This window comes from Petromyzon marinus, chromosome 43 (genome assembly GCF_048934315.1).
Source record: "Petromyzon marinus isolate PM22_M1 ecotype Great Lakes invasive population chromosome 43, UKy_Petmar_22M1.pri1.0, whole genome shotgun sequence".
NCBI lineage: Eukaryota > Metazoa > Chordata > Hyperoartia > Petromyzontiformes > Petromyzontidae > Petromyzon > Petromyzon marinus.
Window position 1 is genome coordinate 2,820,572 of NC_133709.1, and position 18,019 is coordinate 2,838,590.

Sequence of the window (18,019 nt, forward strand, 5' to 3'; positions counted from 1 at the left end):
CTTTATTCAGTGAGAGTAGAAACTCGTTTTCGGGGAAGAAAAAATTAAGTGCTTTTCAAAATGCGAGCAAATGGAGGGGGGGTGCGCCTTCTCACGGGCGTGTGCACAGACTGTTCGTTGCCTGCTGAGTTGACGGTTAATGGAGGCTCGTTTGCATTCACCTTTTTCATTTGCGGATTTCGATTAAACGAATGCTGCGTCTTGGCAGATTTTTCGGACATCCCCGCATTTGCCAGAAATTAACCCCTCTCTCGTAGGCTCGCACTGAGCGCCGGCGGTTTCAATGTTCCTTTGATGAACCGGGTGAGAACTCGGAGACGGGGATGAGTCTCACTTGCAAGATTGACCTGGTAAATATCCATCACAGTGTGAGCGGCTCACAGATATGATGCCTTTAGTAATTACGTGGCAGGCACTGACCTTGTCATTATCATTACGTTGACGCGCACGCACGCACGCACGCCCCCCTGGGCACCGAGGATAAACTGGGGCTGTTATTATTTTTTTAATTCCAATTCTCCTTGAGAGCCTCAAGTGTGGTGAAGCCTCGCCTCCCCGAGCGCCCGCTCGTCGCGAGAATTGCGCACAAAGTTGCGGATGGTCCGCGGATTCTTTGAAAGATGTGAACGCGAACCAGGGCAAGCCCGGGAGTGCGTTTTTAGCCCGGGCGGTACGCCCCGTGAGATTTGCGTTCGGTGGCTTTATAGCCTAATGGGCCTTGGTAGGTTTATGCTGGCAAGGGAGAAAATAAAGGGGGGGGGGGGGGGGGGAGGACAACTTTCTTGCACTCTCTCCATTTCAATGAATCAACACGGCAGACCGACGGCCGCGCTGCATAAATCTTACGAGCGGTACCGTCGCCCTTTTTGTACATCCCGCCAGGTTTTTAATGCGCAGGGGTGATGGGGATTAATGGTAGCGATGACGAACGATGTCGAAAGTTTGTTGCCGTGCGATGACTTAATGTTAGATAAAGCGTGCAGAAATATTCAAGAGGTGCTTTTATGGAGCTGCGTTTTTGGCCCTTCCTACCAAGGGGTTTCTTGCCCCTGCCTGCAAGTGGTGGACAATCAGAGTTAAAGGCGCAGCCCTGCAAGCACTTGCTCACTTCACCGTGGGCGGAAGATGTCTCCACTGGAGGGAGCTATTAAGATATTTTCCGGAGGGTATGATGTTTACTCTCTACTCCACGCTGGCGAAACGTCTCGGGGGGGGGGGGGGGAAATGTGGGAAGTGCCCACACTTTACCCCACCGCACGTTAGCTGCCAATCCCCAAACTGTGGTGAAGCCATTTATAATGTTCGGGCGAACAGACGTAGAGGAATGAGGAACGTTGGCGCACCGTTTCAACAAAGTACGTTGCAGTTACTTTGCATGCAACTCGTGCGCGCTGTGGTCAACTTTTACCAAAGAGTTTAATTTTCCCCGGCGTGCAAAGCATTTGCACGATGGCTGTGGTGATGACTTCAGTGGCCCTGATTGCTTATTGATTGCAGCAGTGTCAAGAATGCTCGCGTAAGATTTTCAAGAGGTTTAAATTTGTCCGTGAGGCTGCTCGGCATTTGTCTTGAGGAAAAAAAAATGAACGCATCCCTTGGCATCTCTGTTGTAGCGGTTAAAAGCTCAATTTATGACTCGCTGGGGATGTTGTTTTATTAAATGTAACTATGCATGTGCCAGAGTCAATTCCGCACTTGAGTTACGGACACGACCCTGAACTTGCGAAGATTTGGTGCAATGATAAATATTTTGGAATGAGTGTACCATATGCCTGCTTGAAAAAACATTAATCTTTTTTTTTTGCTCTCCACTGTGCACTGTGGCAGGAGAAGCCTAGGTGATGCCGACGGTCGCCACACAAATGTTTCATTTGGTCCGGCAAGTTGCGCATAGCCGCAGCTGGTTGACCCAGCGCACTCCATGCTTGTGTAAACCGAGCTCCGTTGTAAGACCCGACGCAGAAGATCCCTGGCATCGATCTGCCGTAAATCTTCATGGAGCCGCAACCCTAGACCGCATCCGCGCGCGCAAACCACGGCAGCAGCACAGACGTCGATAATCGTTGCGCGAATTAAAAATTAAAAACTTCTGTGGCAGTTTTCCGGGTGACTGTGGTCACCCAGAAAACACCGTGGGAACATTTAACGGCTCGATGCCCCCCGTTGATAAACACGAAGGGGAGGAGGCATCGGAGGCATCGTCACGGCGGCAACACCGCCTCCGCTACTCCTGACGCAACCATCTGAATTGGCCGCCTGAGTGTAAATTCATAGTCGTTGCTCTACATCAACAAAGAGCCATCAGAAGAAGAATAAACGCTGCGATTTTTTTTATTTTATTTTAAGTTTTGCTCGAGTCGACCTGACGCACTGCCGTACGAGCAATGCAGCGGGAAAACTCAGAAGGTGGTTGCCACGCGTGGGTCAGGGGGTCAGCATTGAGCCAGCACCGTCAAGGTCATGGATTTAAATCTTTGCTCTCCTCCCGTTATTAAATCTGGCTCTCGCAAGTCTAGCGAGGTTGATGGCTCAGCCCCAGTCGCCGGTGACTGCACAGAAAGAAAAGAAACGAGCACATTTGAATGTTGTTAAGTTTATTGCGTTTTTGCAGCCAGCTGGCCATGATCGGGCAAAACCTAGCCCAATTTTCACTCAGGCAACTGGAGAGCGGAAACGGAAGTGCTTCTGACATAACATTAATACGAACAGTAACAGGTTAAAGAAACACGGTTCAGAGACAAACAGCATATATGCTGTTAAATAAAAAAAATTAACATTTTTTAAAAATAAAATCGAATCAATGGTCCACCGATAATGAATTTAATTAAACATTTTGGTTTGATTGGCATACGCAGTGCTTGATTACAACCACGAACTTGTGCACCCGGCACACCGCATACAAATCTGTCTCTCGCTATGCCTGTGGCTAGGTGTCACTACGTGCCACTACGTGCCACCTCGCGGTGTACCGGCGAGCCGGGGGTGGTGCAGTAGCGCTACCTGCGAGTCCCGAATGGAAATGTACTGAATGTATAATTTAGATAAAATAAAAAATTACATCGATAAAATGGAGAAAGTCCGTGTCCTGCATAAGCCAAGTCCACTTTACTTTGAGTGGTTATTTTTTTATTAATTATTCAAAGCAATGTTCATCAGCAGCTACCCAAAGGGAATGCACATGGAAGCTGTAATGTGATTGGTGTTTGGGGAAGTCATTTGCTTTTTGTCGATGTTCGGTTAGGGAATGGCTTTAGTAATTGAGCACAATTCCTCAATAATGCGCTCACATGTTAAAAAGTGTGCCTCGGAGATATGCAGCAGCAAAAGAAATGATGCTTGGCCCCCTCTCGCGCTTTATTCTCTGGTTAGAGCTGTCTTATAACACTGAAAAGTTATTATTTTGTAGTACGGCGATGGTTGTTTGTGCAGGGGAGCCTCGCTGGCGGGGAGGGCCCTGCCTGTGTTTGCAGTGGCGGCGGCGGGGCGGGGGGGGGGGGGGTGATGCTGCTGAGCGTAATCCCCACTTGAAAGCATTTAAAGTAATATTTTCAGCATTGGGACGTTCGTCCAATGCCAGTTTCGTTTTTTGCCAGTACTTTAACACTGGCAAAATGTCCCATTGTGTAGCTGCTTACCCCGAGCTGTAAATGCTCTAGTGCATTGTCTTTGTACTGTTCGCTATATGGCGATGTTCTCTGGTCTGACACTGGTGAGACTAGGCTGTCAAGAAGGCTGTCTCTGGTGTCGGCCAATCAGTTTCAAAGACAATGCACATATAGTATCAGAGCGTGTTCGTTTGCATGTTCACCACAAGTATTCTGTGTCGTTAATGCAGTAACCTGCTTCCTAGAAAAAGGTTTCTATTTGGTCTTTGGACATCTTAACACAACTGTTTTATTGTCATAAATGGTTAAACCTATTCTTATTTTTTTTTATATATATACTAGATCCGTTGTTGTACGGCGGGGGTTTATTTTTAATTTTTTTCAAAGTGGCATAAATAAATGTGGATTTTATTTGTGCGTGTGCCTGACGTGCGCAGGTGGTACGAGATGCTCGGTCCGTATCCTCGTGCCAACAAGCAGAACCAGAAGAAAAAGAGAAAGGTGGATCCTCCCACACAGCAGGTCAGCTGTTTACCGCATCACCCTCCTATTTATTCCCGTGGGGCTATGGACGAGGATTTGCGTGTACAGGATGCTCGAATGTCTCGACAACAGCCTTGCCAGCGGCATCTCGTCTCAGTCTTTACAATGCCCAGCTGTAGTTTCAGCCCAGCGGAACGCCCTGACAGCCGGCTGTCCCTGTGCGGCACAAATTGAACGCAGCACTCCCCTGAAAGTGGGGCGGTGGGGATGTTGCTATTTTTGGATCACTTCGCTTCGGGTTGCTCAGGCTGAATGCTTGTCTTGACCACATCCAATCTTGATGAAATTTGGCATAATTATGGGTACCGTAGTGAAATTATAAAATGGCAAATTGGAAGTCACCGGGTCAAACGGCTTTCTAGTTACAGTGCAGTGCTGTCGTGGGTAGTTGTGCGTGTCTGTGAGGAGCTCTGCGCCGGAGCCTTTGTGTTTGAGCCGCGCGCTGTGTGCTTGTTGTGTAAGGGCCCGTGTGTTCGGCGTGGTGCTGGCCACCCACCCCCCTCCCTCGTGTGCCATGCCGGCTTTCACAGGTGCTCGCTAACAGGACTTGCCCGAACAGTCTGCTGAGGCTATACGGGGGGGATCTTTGTCTTTGTGTGTCCATATAAGAGCCTCGGTGCCCATACAAGGGCCTGTGTGTGTCTGTAAAGAGTTAGAAATAAGTCGGATGAGGTAAGTGGTAGGTCTCGTTGCCGAGAATAGATGTCATCACCTTTTCTAAAATAAATAAAAACCCGGTCGTAAGTTCTGTAAGGAATACGATTGATTCCTCCTGCGAGACATAACATATGGTAAAATAAATAGTTTGGCCGACACACCGTACGTGATGCTGTAGATAAATGACAGCTGTAAGGTGTTTTACTGAATGGTTTTGTCAGCGTCATAAAAAAAAGGGATTAATGGTTGGAGGTCACTGATTGCAATCTGGGGTGGAAAATATCTGCAGATGGCTTCAGTCACTGCTTTGGCCTAACCGCAACCTTTCACACGCTCCGTTTTTTCCATCCATCACAGACACGGTGAACGCGGAATTGCACGCGTGCTCGTTTAAGAAAAGTGTTAAGGTCGTGGACGATTGCGCTAACGATTTACCTAAATATAAACTCTCAGAATTTGTCACAGGTGCTCCCTAGAAGACGTCGTTGTTTGGCCTTCGGACCAGTGCCGGATTATCCTAGTCGCAAAAGTAGCTACACATGCTACGGGCCCCACACTTTCAAGGGTCCCGCGCTAAATGCTTTCAAGCTATCAATTCCGGTTCAGTGATTCTGCACTTCATCATTGGACCTCCTTTGGCAGTACCAAAATATAATAGTAGAGTTTTTCCCCTATTTTCTGGCAACAAAGCTGAAACATTTTTTTTACGAGGATTCATGTCTGCATTAACCACAATACTTGCAGTCAAAATGCAAACAAAAAACACACTATGATAATATGATGCATTGTCCTTGAAACTGATTGGTCCACACCAGAGACAGCTTTCTTTAGAGCCTGGTCTCAATTGGTACTAATCCTTGTAAAAAAAGGTTTCAGTTTTGTTGCCAGAAAGAAGGGGAAAAACCCAAGTATTATATTTTGGTACTGGCAAAGGAGGTCCAATGATGTAGATGCTCACCCCGAGCCCTCATTACTTTGATAGTGCATTGTCTTTGAGCTGAATGCCTTTTGGCGTCATCTGGTCTAGCACCAATTGGGACCAGGCTCTAAAGAAAGCTGTCTCTGGTGTGGACCAATCAGTTTCAAGGACAATGCATCATTTTGACTGCAAGTATTGTAGTTAATGCAGACATGAATCCTTGTAAAAAAGGTTTCAGTTTTGTTGCCAGAAAAAATGGGAAAAACCTTCGTATTAGATTCTGCACTTGCTCTATTACTATAGTACTATATGCCTTCAACTTTTATGAACGACTGGGTGTTTAAGGTCAACGATTTGTCGTTTTATCTGGCTGTATAGCAAATGGAAAAAAATGACTTTACTATGCAAGTAAAAATGTGTGTTTTAATATTTGTGTGTTTTTATTTAGGCCCCCTTTATAACATATGCTACATGCCCCGCACTAGCTTAACCCAGCACTGCTTCGGAGCTGAAAGCAGCGTCGCTCTAACATTCTTCCAAACGTTCAACTTCAAAAAACATACCGAGAGATCCGTGAAAGCACAGACTCACAAGTGGTACGGGGCGGATGTGGGCAGATATACTCAGCAAGCACATCCGAGCAGAGAGAGAGACGTACAGGTAGCCAGAGAGGCAGAGGCAAAGGGAAAACCGTTCATGCATTCCCCCACCAGCTTTGCTGTCCTAGGCTATGTATGAATGTTTGAAGTTATTTAGCACTTTACGTAACCAACCATAATTCGATCATAACAAAACACAAAGAACACACTCCTGTTATTGATTGGCTACACCATCCGGAAACTTCAGGCACCTATAACCCTATTATAAACAATTACAGTAGTCCCTTGGTTAACGGTGACATCGGTTAACGGTTTTTCGATTAACGTTTCGCCTCCCATAGGGGGACCCCATGGTTTCGACTAACGTTAACATTTTGACTAACGGTACGTTTACGTTATGCACGCGGGCGCAAATTTCGGCCAATCCGAGCGCTCGTAAGTGGGGCTGAGCCATGCCCTCAGCCAATCAGCGACGCTCGTTCATGAGTGTTTAGACCTCGATTGGCTTTGTGTACATTGTAACGTTTTCTGTTTTGGCAGCGGAAACCGCTGTCTTGCAGACTCAGCGATGTTTAATTATTTTTCGACTCATAAGCGAATTCGGTTAACAGTAGCTTTCGTGGAACGGATTAACAACGTTAACAGAGGGACTGTAGTATTTAAGTGTCGCTTAATGAGATCGTTTTTGGCTCACTTTGCTCGTATCTCCTCTGCTGCCACAATAATATAGACGTCCCTTCCCCCAGCTGCCCGTGCTGTCGCCTCCCTGCCCCGGTTCCACGTCCAAGCTCCAGGACCTTGCTTTTTTAATGCCGCCTATGACTGATTGTGACCGCCTGTTTGTGTGCTCACTGTTTACGTACAGTCTCTTGGGGTTCAGTCACATTTAGGTGCTGCTGTATGATTCCTAATTGTATTTGCCGTTGTGTTCGCAAGTTAGCCAATTTCCTCGGTGATCGACGGCGTTTTGGCTACACCCTGCACGCCAACGCGCAACAATGAATAATTAAAATCTCCATCGTGTCACCGACATTAAAATCAGGAATGTGTCTTTTATGAACGGAAAGATGACGGGCAATGGGGGGGGTCCTATTTATCAGTGTGTAAAACGCGTCCTGTCCACCGACCATGACGGGCCTTTGCAAGTGAGAAAAGAGGGCAGTCGGCGCACCTGAGCAGTGTTTTGGCGCAGAGATATATCCCTTGCAGGCCCACGTTGGACAATGGCAGGATGCGAGGAATGCGTGGCCCCTGTGAGCAAGCTCCACCCGGCACCTCGTGCTCAATTCGGGCCCTGGTGTCGACGCAAAGCTGGAGATCACCGTTGGCATGCAAACCCGTGTATTTCACAGCCATTGCCCTCATAAAAGTGACACATCAACTGCTTATTATCTTAACGGAAGAAACTTTTAAATCATTTCAGGCTGCCAGCGTAGGGAAAACAAAGCGATAAAGCAATGGGTTCTCTTGGCAAGGCCAATAACAAGTTGGTCGAGGAGTTGGGCTCACCGTTGATGTTTTATGGAACCAGACCTCAGTGGCCGGTTGCCAGTCGTCCCTTTCGAAACCGTGTTTGCAGTGCCAGGGGAACCCGGCTTGATTTGTGCTTCAAGGGGCTGCATCCCCCCGCGCAGTAATACGCCTTGCGTGTTTGCGCGCGCACTACGGACGCAGCCAAGCTCAAGAGACGCGAGCGTTGGCAGTCAGAGTTTAGTGTAGTCTTGCGCTCGGGTTTTTGCGGGGTTGTTGGAAGAAACGCGCATTGAGATTGCGGCCACGGGGTAAATTCAAACGTTTGAAAGTTTGCCGGGCCTCTCGACTCTGAAGTAACGTCGTGCACAGCATACTAATGAATTTATTCACTCAATGGGTATTGCAGATGTTTTCTGTGCTCATTGCAGACGTTCAGGATGGGTCTGCATTGCAACAACAACATAGCACTCTGAATTAATGTTTATTTATTTCACGATTAGTGCTTTGGTGAAATTGTTGATTAGTCTCAAGTTTTTTCCTCCACATTTAGAATCAACAACATGCTTTCAGAGCATTTTGCTGCGACTATAAATTTCCACGTTAAGCCGCTTCGTTGAGCTATCGTTTTTGATTGCCTGGAAGCTTCTGAAAAAGAGCGACAAAGCTCCGGTGCCCCTTACCTGGTAAAATAATCCTGTGCCCGGACACTCAGTTAAATGTTAAGTTCATGAATACGGTTTATTTAATTTGCATATATAATATGTAAATAAAACAATAAAGCATGGGTTCTTAGCAAGCCCAATAACGAGATTATTTGTATTATTTATAAAATCTATACGAGTGCAGTCTTTTTTTATCGGGGGCATTTCTATTCTGAAACAAAATATTTTTTTATCTTCAAATTAATTCATCATCATTCTGTTAATTGTTTTCCATGCAACGGTACTTTCACCCGGAGGGATTGGCTGTAGCTCGGCACAAGAGCTTTTTAAACGTCTTACCTGGGGAGGGGTAACACATTAATCACGTCCTCTTTCTCCAAATTTGCCCATGACGCCTTTGTGAAAACAATTTCACCGTAATCTGAGCGGACGCTTGGGGAGTTCCTTCACAAACTGAACGGGAATTGAAGGAGCCTTCCCCGCACTTGGGAGTGTAAAAAAATATAATGGTCGGACATCACAAATTCTACCTTCCGATATTAGGAAGCTGCCGGAGCTAAATCTAGATGGAAAACTCATTTCTTTTTAAGTGTTTTTGTGTTTAGTTTGTTATCCTTTCCCCACACCTGTGATTAGCACGGTTGGCTACGTACGGTGCAAAAGAAGTTCAACATACAGCACATATAAAGACAAAGATCTCCCTTACAGGCTTAACAGAACTGTTGGGGCAAGTGCTCTTAGCGAGCACCTATGAAGGGCGGAACGGCCAACGAGAAGTTCAACGTACATACAATGCCGAAAAGCACACGGTACAACCCGAAAGCACACCGGAGATCTGAAGGTTGCTCCGGGTTCAGATTGAACCTTCAGCCGCGGAGTCATTGGGCGTGGACGGAATCGAAACGGTGTGCGGTGTGCGGGTGACTTCCCAGGAGCCGGGGCCGGCCAAGGTGACGGTGACGAGCACGTCCATCCCGGCCGTGGAGAAGATCCCCGACCCCAAGTCGTCGCTGTGGCAGGAGGAGCTCAAGCACAAGGCCCAGCGGAGCCGCTCGCCCTCCGAGGGCAGCGCGCACGACGGTACCGTCCCCTCCCTTCCGCACGCGACGGAAGAACCGTTGGGGAGTACGGCATCGACAGTTAACAAAGGGGAAGTGAGGAATTCATGAACGCTCCATGCGGGTTTGGTTCATGCGATCTCGCGCTCTATGTATGGCTGACCTATTTCTACACAAATTTCGCTCTGTTATGCGGTTTGAATTCACTCTACATGTGGGTTATGCAGTCGGACTTGGGAAAACATTGCATGTGTACTGTGTGTGATTACTGTGTGTGTGTACCGCGTGTGTGTAATGTGTGTGCTGTGTGTGTGTGTGTACTGCATGCGCTACTCAGCATGCAGCTGTCTCCTTGTGCGGTTTCGCTTTACGTGTCCTTTTCTGGGAACGCACCTACCACTCCTACCGCCGCGTAGAGCGAAGGGAAACCTGTGTCACAAGAAGAACCTGACCTACATGAGTGCACATCAACGAAACTCAATCTTAATTTCGTTTTTTTTTTTAACACGATTACAATAAAAACATTTTTTTTTTTTAAATCTCTTTTCCCATAGACACGAGCCACCTGTCAGAAGTGATGTCGGACCACAGCTCCGTGAACGGAGACGAGACGGACCCGTGGCGCAAGAACGGCTACTTCATGGCCGCCGAGTCGGGCGGTGCGGCCGGCGGCGCCGGAACCCGCGGTCGGGGCGCCGGCAGCGGCAGCGGCTCCTCCAGCCGCAGCAGCATGCAGGACGTCGGCAGCCCGGGCAGCGTGGGGCTGGCGCACCTCCTCGCTTCGCCCACGCACAGCGACCCGTTCGCGTCGCCCCTGCCCTCGCCCGACCCCTACGCCAACGGGGGCGTGGGGCGGACTGCGTCGCAGGCAGCGGGAGACGCCGGGCAGCACGGGCTTAGGTACGGAGGCGGCAGCAGCAGCAGCAGGTAACGGACGCGAGTGACTGAAAAAGGATTGCGCGCAAACCCGGTCACGGCCGCGGTTTCTGTGAGTTTGACGATCCGGTTTGTTCGTCTGGAATGCTCTTCCTCCTGATATTAGGAAACCACTGGAGCTGTGCTATGCTCCAGTGGCTCTTAAAGCATCCAAATTGGAAAATAAATAATGTACTAATTGAATTGAAAACTAATTAATTTTCTAATTTAATTAGAACTGCTTTTTGTGTTTAGTTTTTTCTCCTTTTCCTGGAACCCCGATTAAGCATGGTTGGCTACGTACGGTGTGAAAGAAGTTCTACATACATACAACATACAGACACGTACATACGACGAAGGGGAAGATCAAAGAGCAAATGGTGGGTGAGTGTCGAGGCAGATCTTGGAGGTCTATAATGCAGCAGATGTGGGATCTGGCGGAGGGGCGAAAGTGTCAGCGAGTTGGTGTGGTGTTTTAACATCTTAACACCTCTTTCATTGCCAGAAAGGGTCAAACCTATTCTTATACTTTGATACTGGCAAGGCAGGTCCCATGATGGTGTGGTGGCATCAACAGCTTTGACATATACATTTTTAACTGTTTATGATTAGTCGGTGTGTGTGTGTGTGTGTGCGTGTGTGGGTGAATGTCATACAGTTTAACACGTAGGCTTTCGCGACTATATTATTATGAATGTCATGCGCATTGCTGCTCAGGTCCCGGTCAGGAACAATGGAGGAGGACCTCCCGGAGAGGATGGAGTTGGATTATGACCACGAGCAGGAGAGGGGGGCGGAGAGGCAGGGCCGCAGCGAGAAGCGCGCGTACGCCTTGAGAGAGGTACGCGGACGTGAGCGCCGTTTTGGGAGCACCAGCACAAAAACAAATGCTTCATTGTCTTTCGGAAATTAGCTGTTTACAGAAGAATGAAACCCAAATGAAAACTAAAATATTCAAAGCAACTGTCCGCTTGTGTTTTGCGGGTCATACAACGCGTTGTTCAGCACGAAGCCGAGTTCGATTCCCGCTCACGGCCCACACCAATCCTAGGCCTGTAGGTCGACTCAGCCTCAAATGAGTACCCAGTGCGGTGTGTTAACATTGCCACTGGGGGAGACAAAGGTGGCCGTGTGACGTGTCGGCCTTAAAAAGATGCTCGCTTAACAAACAGCACTTTCCTCCCCAACAGTGTGTTAAAAGCTACACGGGGGACCTTTGTCTTTGTGCGTGCCCGTGGCAATGGCAGCAGGAATGGAAGAAGGGAGACGTGGCGGTGGACATCTCGCCGGCACCGCACGCGCCCCTGCGCAGAGCCAAGTCCCTGGACAGACGGACCACCGAGTCCTTGATGACGGTAAGCCCTCGCCCGAGTCCCCAAGCTGGGCCCTCAGCCTCTCCGCGCGCTCACGCTGAGCTCATTAAACCTAAAATATTTACTATTAAACTTTTTTCATTTTACCAGGTAAGACCCACTGAGCTATACATAGCTCTTTTTCAGATGCGACGTGGCTATCACAAATGATAGCTCAACGAAGTGGCTTATCAAGTGGAAATTGATAGCAGCAGCCAAATCGTCTAAATGCATGTTTAGAAATGTGGGGGGAAAAACCGGAGGACCCGGATGAAAATCAACACGATCATGGGGAGACAGACACGCAGACTCCAAATGTACAGGCATCAGGGTCCGGGCCGAACCCACCGCTGGGTTTCCCCACAACTTGCGGTCATCACACAGTGGCCAGGCAGTCTAGCCTATTGACTTGGTGTTGTTGTCTTGGTGTTGTCTGGGACTGTTGTTGTTTTTGTAGTTTTGCTACCTTGCCCAAGCTTGTATTTATTGTTGAAAAATGGTCAGGAATTGTATTTACTTCTGCAATTTTCATTTATATACAGGTCTTCCCCACTTTTACGACAGAACAGTTTCCTGGAAACCCCATCGTGAATCGGAGACTGCCTGTACTTTATATAATTCTCATACATTTTTCATGACTTACTTACATTTTCTCTATGTTAAACTCTTATCGTTTTTGTTGTTGTAAATTGCTGACCCGCCCCTCACTGGAACACGCGTGACAAAAAAAAGGTGCTTCATAGCGCGTCGAATTCCTCCAGGACAAATACAGAATTCTGATAAAGGTTCTAAATCTGTCGTGCCCGTGGCCTGATGGGCGGCCGTGCGTGGACAGAAGTATATAAAATGCCCACTCCTCCGTGTTGTCGGGTCTAACCGCAGCGCTGTTGGGCACGATGTCTGACATTTCCCTCCACGCGCGCTTGGGAAGCTTCCCTTAGGAATAAGCCCCCAGCACCTGGAGCGATTTGCAATTTGCTTCCTTGTTGCCGTCAAAATAATCAGAGTGGGCAATGACGTGTGTGCAGCTTTTGTGATTAATTAGCTGAAACGCCAATTTGCCTAAGTGTCTTAATTTAAATACAATTGGCGCTTTTTTTTTCTCTCTCTCTCTAATGAATCCCTTGCAAGGCCCTCGTGTGATGTAACGTTGATTGAAAACTAACGCAAGGTTAATCTGTAAATAACTTGTGTATAAATATTGGTTTTATTTTGTTGACCTCACAGCCGGACCTACTGAACTTCAAGAAAGGGTGGATGGTCAAACTGGACGATGATTGCCAGGTACGTTTTATTATTCTAATTGTCATCACTTGTAAAATGGTTAACATATTTAATGCATATTTACATGTTTTAACATTGGCAATATATATTTACTCATTGGCCTGTGGCCCCATCTGTGGCGTTACGTCTTTTGCCGTCTACTGCGCTTACGCGGTCGTATGCTTTCATTTGTTTAAATCGCCACAGAAAGTTCATGGTAGAAGTACTTCTCTTTTAAATCATCTAGATTTTTAAACTCATTTCTTGAGAGCTACTTTTTGTGTTTAGTTTGTTGTTCTTCCCCCCCCGCACCTCCGATTAAGCACGGTTGGCTACGTACGGTGCGGAAGAAGTTCAACATGCATTTATACGTACATAATTCTCCGTGTGCGGAATTGGTTTTAGTCGCCACTCTTCCATCTGGGCCCTGCACCATCCTCTTTAAACCCTGCCTCTTCAACTCACGTGTGCATCTTGTCCACTTTAATGGACTCTTAGTCATTTTATATTTTAAATCAACACATTTGTTTGTTGAGTGGGGTTGCATCGATTCTGAAATTGACATGAAACCGAAACAAATGTTTTTGGGTTTTCACGTGCGAGAGGGTTAACATTCAACATTGCCAAGCAGACCACGCACTGCATTTGTAATTCCCTGCAGAAATTACTGGGTAGCGACGGACAGAATCGACCCGTTTGCTCCGTGCAAACAGGACCCATTGGCGAGCTCGCTGACCGCTCAGAGTGTACGGCCGCCCTTCCGAGACCGTCAATTTCTGTTCCGCTAAGTGAGCTGGCAGTCGTGGGGAGGTTAACGTGGCGAGTGAACGGTGTGGGCGCCGAGGGTCAGGGTTCGGAGTGCAGCGCTCGCCCCCACACGCAAACACAGACCAAGCCTGAACAGACTGTTGGGGCAAAGTGCCGTAAGCGAGCACCTATCGAGGCCACCATGGTGCACGAGGCGGTGGGTGGGCAGCACCACGTGGGTGGCCAGCACCACACCCTTGTCTGCCTAGTGGCGATGTTTACTACACATTGCACCAAGTACTTATTTGAGGCTGAGTCGACCTAGGGGAGGCCCAGGACCGGTTCAGGTAATTGACACTGCTGTTGGTCGTGAGCCTGAATCGAACTCGGGACGCCGGGTTCATCGTGCAGGACACTACCGCTCCCCAACCGCCATTCACCAATAAGTGGCGGTGACGTCACCACGGCGCTTGTGCCAGGCTATGTGAACGTTAAGGCCACGTGAAGTATCGCTTCCCACCCACCCACACACACGCGCGTGCTGCTGTGGAATAGTAAAACGTGTGGTGTTGGCGTCATCATTGGGAAAATGTTTAGCATTGAGCTCTCAATCGCAAATCTCGCTCGGGCTCGCCGCCGTTGCGCGTATTTGAAAATGTTTCGGGGCAGACTTAAAAAAAAAAATAAGTGTAATATAATTTCACACGAATAACGTGGTTTATTAATACATTTGCTTCCTTGTCATCTTCAAAGGATGAAGTGTCTTGTGATTGTCATCCGGGGTGGGGTGCGGGGGGGGGGGGGGGGAAGCGAAACACTCTCTCTCCCAAAATCCTATTCCGCCGAGTGAATAATTTAAAGATTAATGCCCGTGGAACACGGGCGCTCATTGGCATTCCGTGACGGCGCGCACGACAGTGACGAATGCACTCCCCGAGAGTTCCCCACACTCTTTACGCCCCCAGCGCACGGCCGGAGCCCCCGCCCCCCATCAGCAGTAAGGTTTCCTCCTTTATTGGTTCTTGCTTATGGATCCGGGCTCCGTCTGCGCGTAAGAAATGAACGCGTCGTCCTGAATGACCCCTTTGTACTTTTGGTGAAAAAAATAACCGTGTAAGATGTTTTCCGAAATGTTGGGGCTCTTAGTTGCCTGACTGTTGATTTTTGAGGTGTTCAAAGGAATTATAATCCGGTTGTAATTTTTTTGTTGTTCGTGGTACTTGTGTTCGGGCACATTTTAACCACGGACACATTTGGTCTTTATTTGTGGCTTCAACAAAAAGACTATTTCGTGATGTTTGTGTAAAATGTGAGAGCCTATGGAAATGTTGGTGTTCAAATGGCAAACTTCCATCTGGCCCAGTCTTATTATTTATTGCCATTCATTGCCAAAGCATTTGTAATTTTTTTAATAATCTTATTCTTTTCATTAATGTTTATATTTCAACAACCCCTGCTTTGTTAGCTCCCTGGATCTGATGAGGCCGGGCACATTCATGGCAATGCGATCACGTTGTTGTTCCAGCAGCCCAAAATTCACATCGTTTTTTAATATTGTGTGTGAGCATTGCGTGTTTTGCTGGCTACTCACAGTGCGCACCAATGGAAAGGATGCTCCATTTAATTGGCCTGTTTCATCTAAAGGAAAATACCACCACTACCCCGCACGGGTCTCACTCTGCATTCTTGTAGATGTTGGGGCCACTGCCGCTTTTCGAGTGAACAATGGATGAATGAGTGAATACGTACGTGATTGCACTGACAGAGGGAATGAATGGGTGGTTGTCTGCACAGTGGAAGAAACATTGGTTCGTGCTTACTGACCATGGACTGAGATACTACAAGGACTCCATTGCAGAGGAGGTACTGCCCCAACATTGTAGTTCTTCTTCTTTGGTTCTTTCGGTAAAGTCACGTAGAATGAGAATAAAATAATAAATTGATAAAATAAAATAACACAATAATATTCTCACGACGTTTCGGCCACAACACAAGCGGCCTTCATCAGGTGAAGGGAGCGAGACTGTCTGGTAGGACAGCGCTGGAGTTCCTACCAGACAGTCTCGCTCCCTTCACCTGATGAAGGCCGCTTGTGTTGTGGCCGAAACGTCGTGAGAATATTATTGTGTTATTTTATTTTATCAATTTATTATTTTATTCTCATTCTACATGACTTTACCGAAAGAACCAAAGAAGATGAATCATTGCAGTCACGAAAGCTTTAAATCGAAATTGTAGTTCTTGTTTGTGTAGATATGTACCTCTAGGCTATGTGTTCTGGGCTATTGAACATGAGTTTTAAGTTTTGTTCATGAAAAAAACACATTTAAATGCCGGAGTCAAGGTCGCTAAAGTAACGTCACTGTGGTGTCATTCTAATAAAGAGTCCCTGCAGTGATGCCATTAGGCAGCTGTCTGCCTGATAAGAGCTATTTGCTATGTGGGTTATATGTTTACGTGTGTGTGGTGTCGCTGTCATTTCCAATTATGTCTTAACAGTCGCCCTCTTCCCACTCTTGCCCTGCTGCCTGCGTGCGTTGACTGTGTCTTGATCTTGGCTGCTGTTGTTGTGTGTTGTTCAGGCTTCAGACCTGGATGGAGAAATCGACCTGTCTACATGCTACGGTGTCACAGAGGTCCAGGCACAGAGAAATTATGGCTTCCAAATACAGGTATGTATTTGTTTGACCGTTCATGCACAGAATCATCGGTGGTGTGTAACAACATTTTTTTGTGTAACCTCGTAGGCTTTTGCGAGCAATATTTATTCCTAATGAAGTTTTTGGATTAGATCGCATAAATGTAAATGCGTCATGAACCCACCTCGACCCACAGCATTTACTCATTGTAAGGTTTCCCACGTGACAAACCTTACTAATTGGCTGTGTCGGGTGGAGAGGTGGGTTTACGACGCAATTGACGCGATTTAACTCAAAATGTGTCACAACGAATATGTGCCTTTATGTATGTGTTTGTTCGTGTGACAGCGTTGTAAATGATACATGGTGGTCAGGAAATACCCTGTGTTTCTCAGAATCAGAATCTTTATTTATCCTGGAGAAATACCGATGAGCTTATTGAAGATCTTTCTCACCGATGTCCAGTGGCAGGGGGTGTGCAACCTTAAGGTGTCCAGAAGCCGGCGCACCGCTTGGTTTTAACCAGCCAGCAAGCGGAACCTTTCGGTGACGAATCAGAGCGGGCTGTCGGCCGTGGCCGCGCTGCCTGAAATGTGACGTCGCGATCGTGAGCGCGACGTCGGCTCCGCAAAACGTGCGCGTCGCGTTCCGCAGACCCCTCACACGCGCGCGTGCCCCTCTCGTCCCCTGCCGGGGAGAGATCAGAGATCCCCAATGCGGGGCCCGCGCTTGACAAATGCTGCCGCACGAGCCTTGTTGGGGAGCGGCGTTGCCGCGTACCCTGTAACGTGTGGATGCGTGTTGAGCTTCTTCCGCACCGTACGCAGCCAACCGTGCATAACCGGAGGTGCGGCGGAAGGGACAACAAACTCAACGCAAAAAGCATTCCTCAAGAAGTGGGTTTTCAAAGTAGATTTGAAAGTGCTTACTTCAAGTGGCTTCTTAATATCGGAAGGAAGAGCGTTCCAGTCGAGCGCGAAAGCGCATCTGAAAGCGACGTGCGATGCGGTGACCTTCTTTGTTCGATGGTTAGCCAAAAGCCGCTGCTGCGAGGATGACCGGAGTTTGTGGAATGGTTTATGCTCCTTGTATATTATCACTCGTAAGCAATGCAAATCCATCGCAGTGTGAAGTCGGTGCTCAACAACAGAGCAGCTATCCTTTGGCTCAGGAATGTGTCAGGCGGCGGTGGCAGCGGTAGCAGCGGTGTAACGTGACGGCTCGTTGTGACGCTTGTGACGCAGACCAAGGAGGGGTCGTTCACGCTGTCGGCGATGACGACCGGGATCCGCAGGAACTGGATCCAGGCCATCATGAAGAACGTGCGGCCCTCTACCGCCCCGGACGTCACAAGGTGGGGGCGGCAGTGTGTGGGCCCTGGCGGGGCAGCGTTGGAGGTTATTAATTTATTCGCTCTTGTAAAGGGGGTTGCGCAAGGGGGACCACATTTCGTTGGATCCACCAGGTGTGCGGCTGTGTCCATGTGGGTATGTGCGATTGCACCGCGGCAGCTGTTATAGATCCACACTGCGGTGTGTAATCGGCTGTGCGTGCAAAAGTAACGCAAACGGTCGCTCCTGGCCTGGC

General features: G+C 48.1%; 1 protein-coding gene across 5 annotated transcripts in view; it reads left to right on the forward strand.

Moving 5' to 3' along the window:
* LOC116951360 (uncharacterized) overlaps positions 1 to 18,019 on the forward strand; it is a 163,617-nt gene that overhangs the window by 110,408 nt on the left and 35,190 nt on the right. For 2 of the 5 annotated variants that reach the window (XM_076073701.1, XM_076073697.1), the window contains exons 5-13: positions 4,043 to 4,127; positions 9,391 to 9,538; positions 10,071 to 10,443; positions 11,149 to 11,272; positions 11,679 to 11,786; positions 13,011 to 13,067; positions 15,588 to 15,656; positions 16,376 to 16,465; positions 17,677 to 17,786. In XM_076073701.1, coding sequence (XP_075929816.1) covers positions 4,043 to 4,127; positions 9,391 to 9,538; positions 10,071 to 10,443; positions 11,149 to 11,272; positions 11,679 to 11,786; positions 13,011 to 13,067; positions 15,588 to 15,656; positions 16,376 to 16,465; positions 17,677 to 17,786 — 1,164 coding nt within the window. The remainder of the gene's footprint in view (positions 1 to 4,042; positions 4,128 to 9,390; positions 9,539 to 10,070; positions 10,444 to 11,148; positions 11,273 to 11,678; positions 11,787 to 13,010; positions 13,068 to 15,587; positions 15,657 to 16,375; positions 16,466 to 17,676; positions 17,787 to 18,019) is intronic. The other 3 variants (XM_076073699.1, XM_076073698.1, XM_076073700.1) reach the window with 3 other exon arrangements.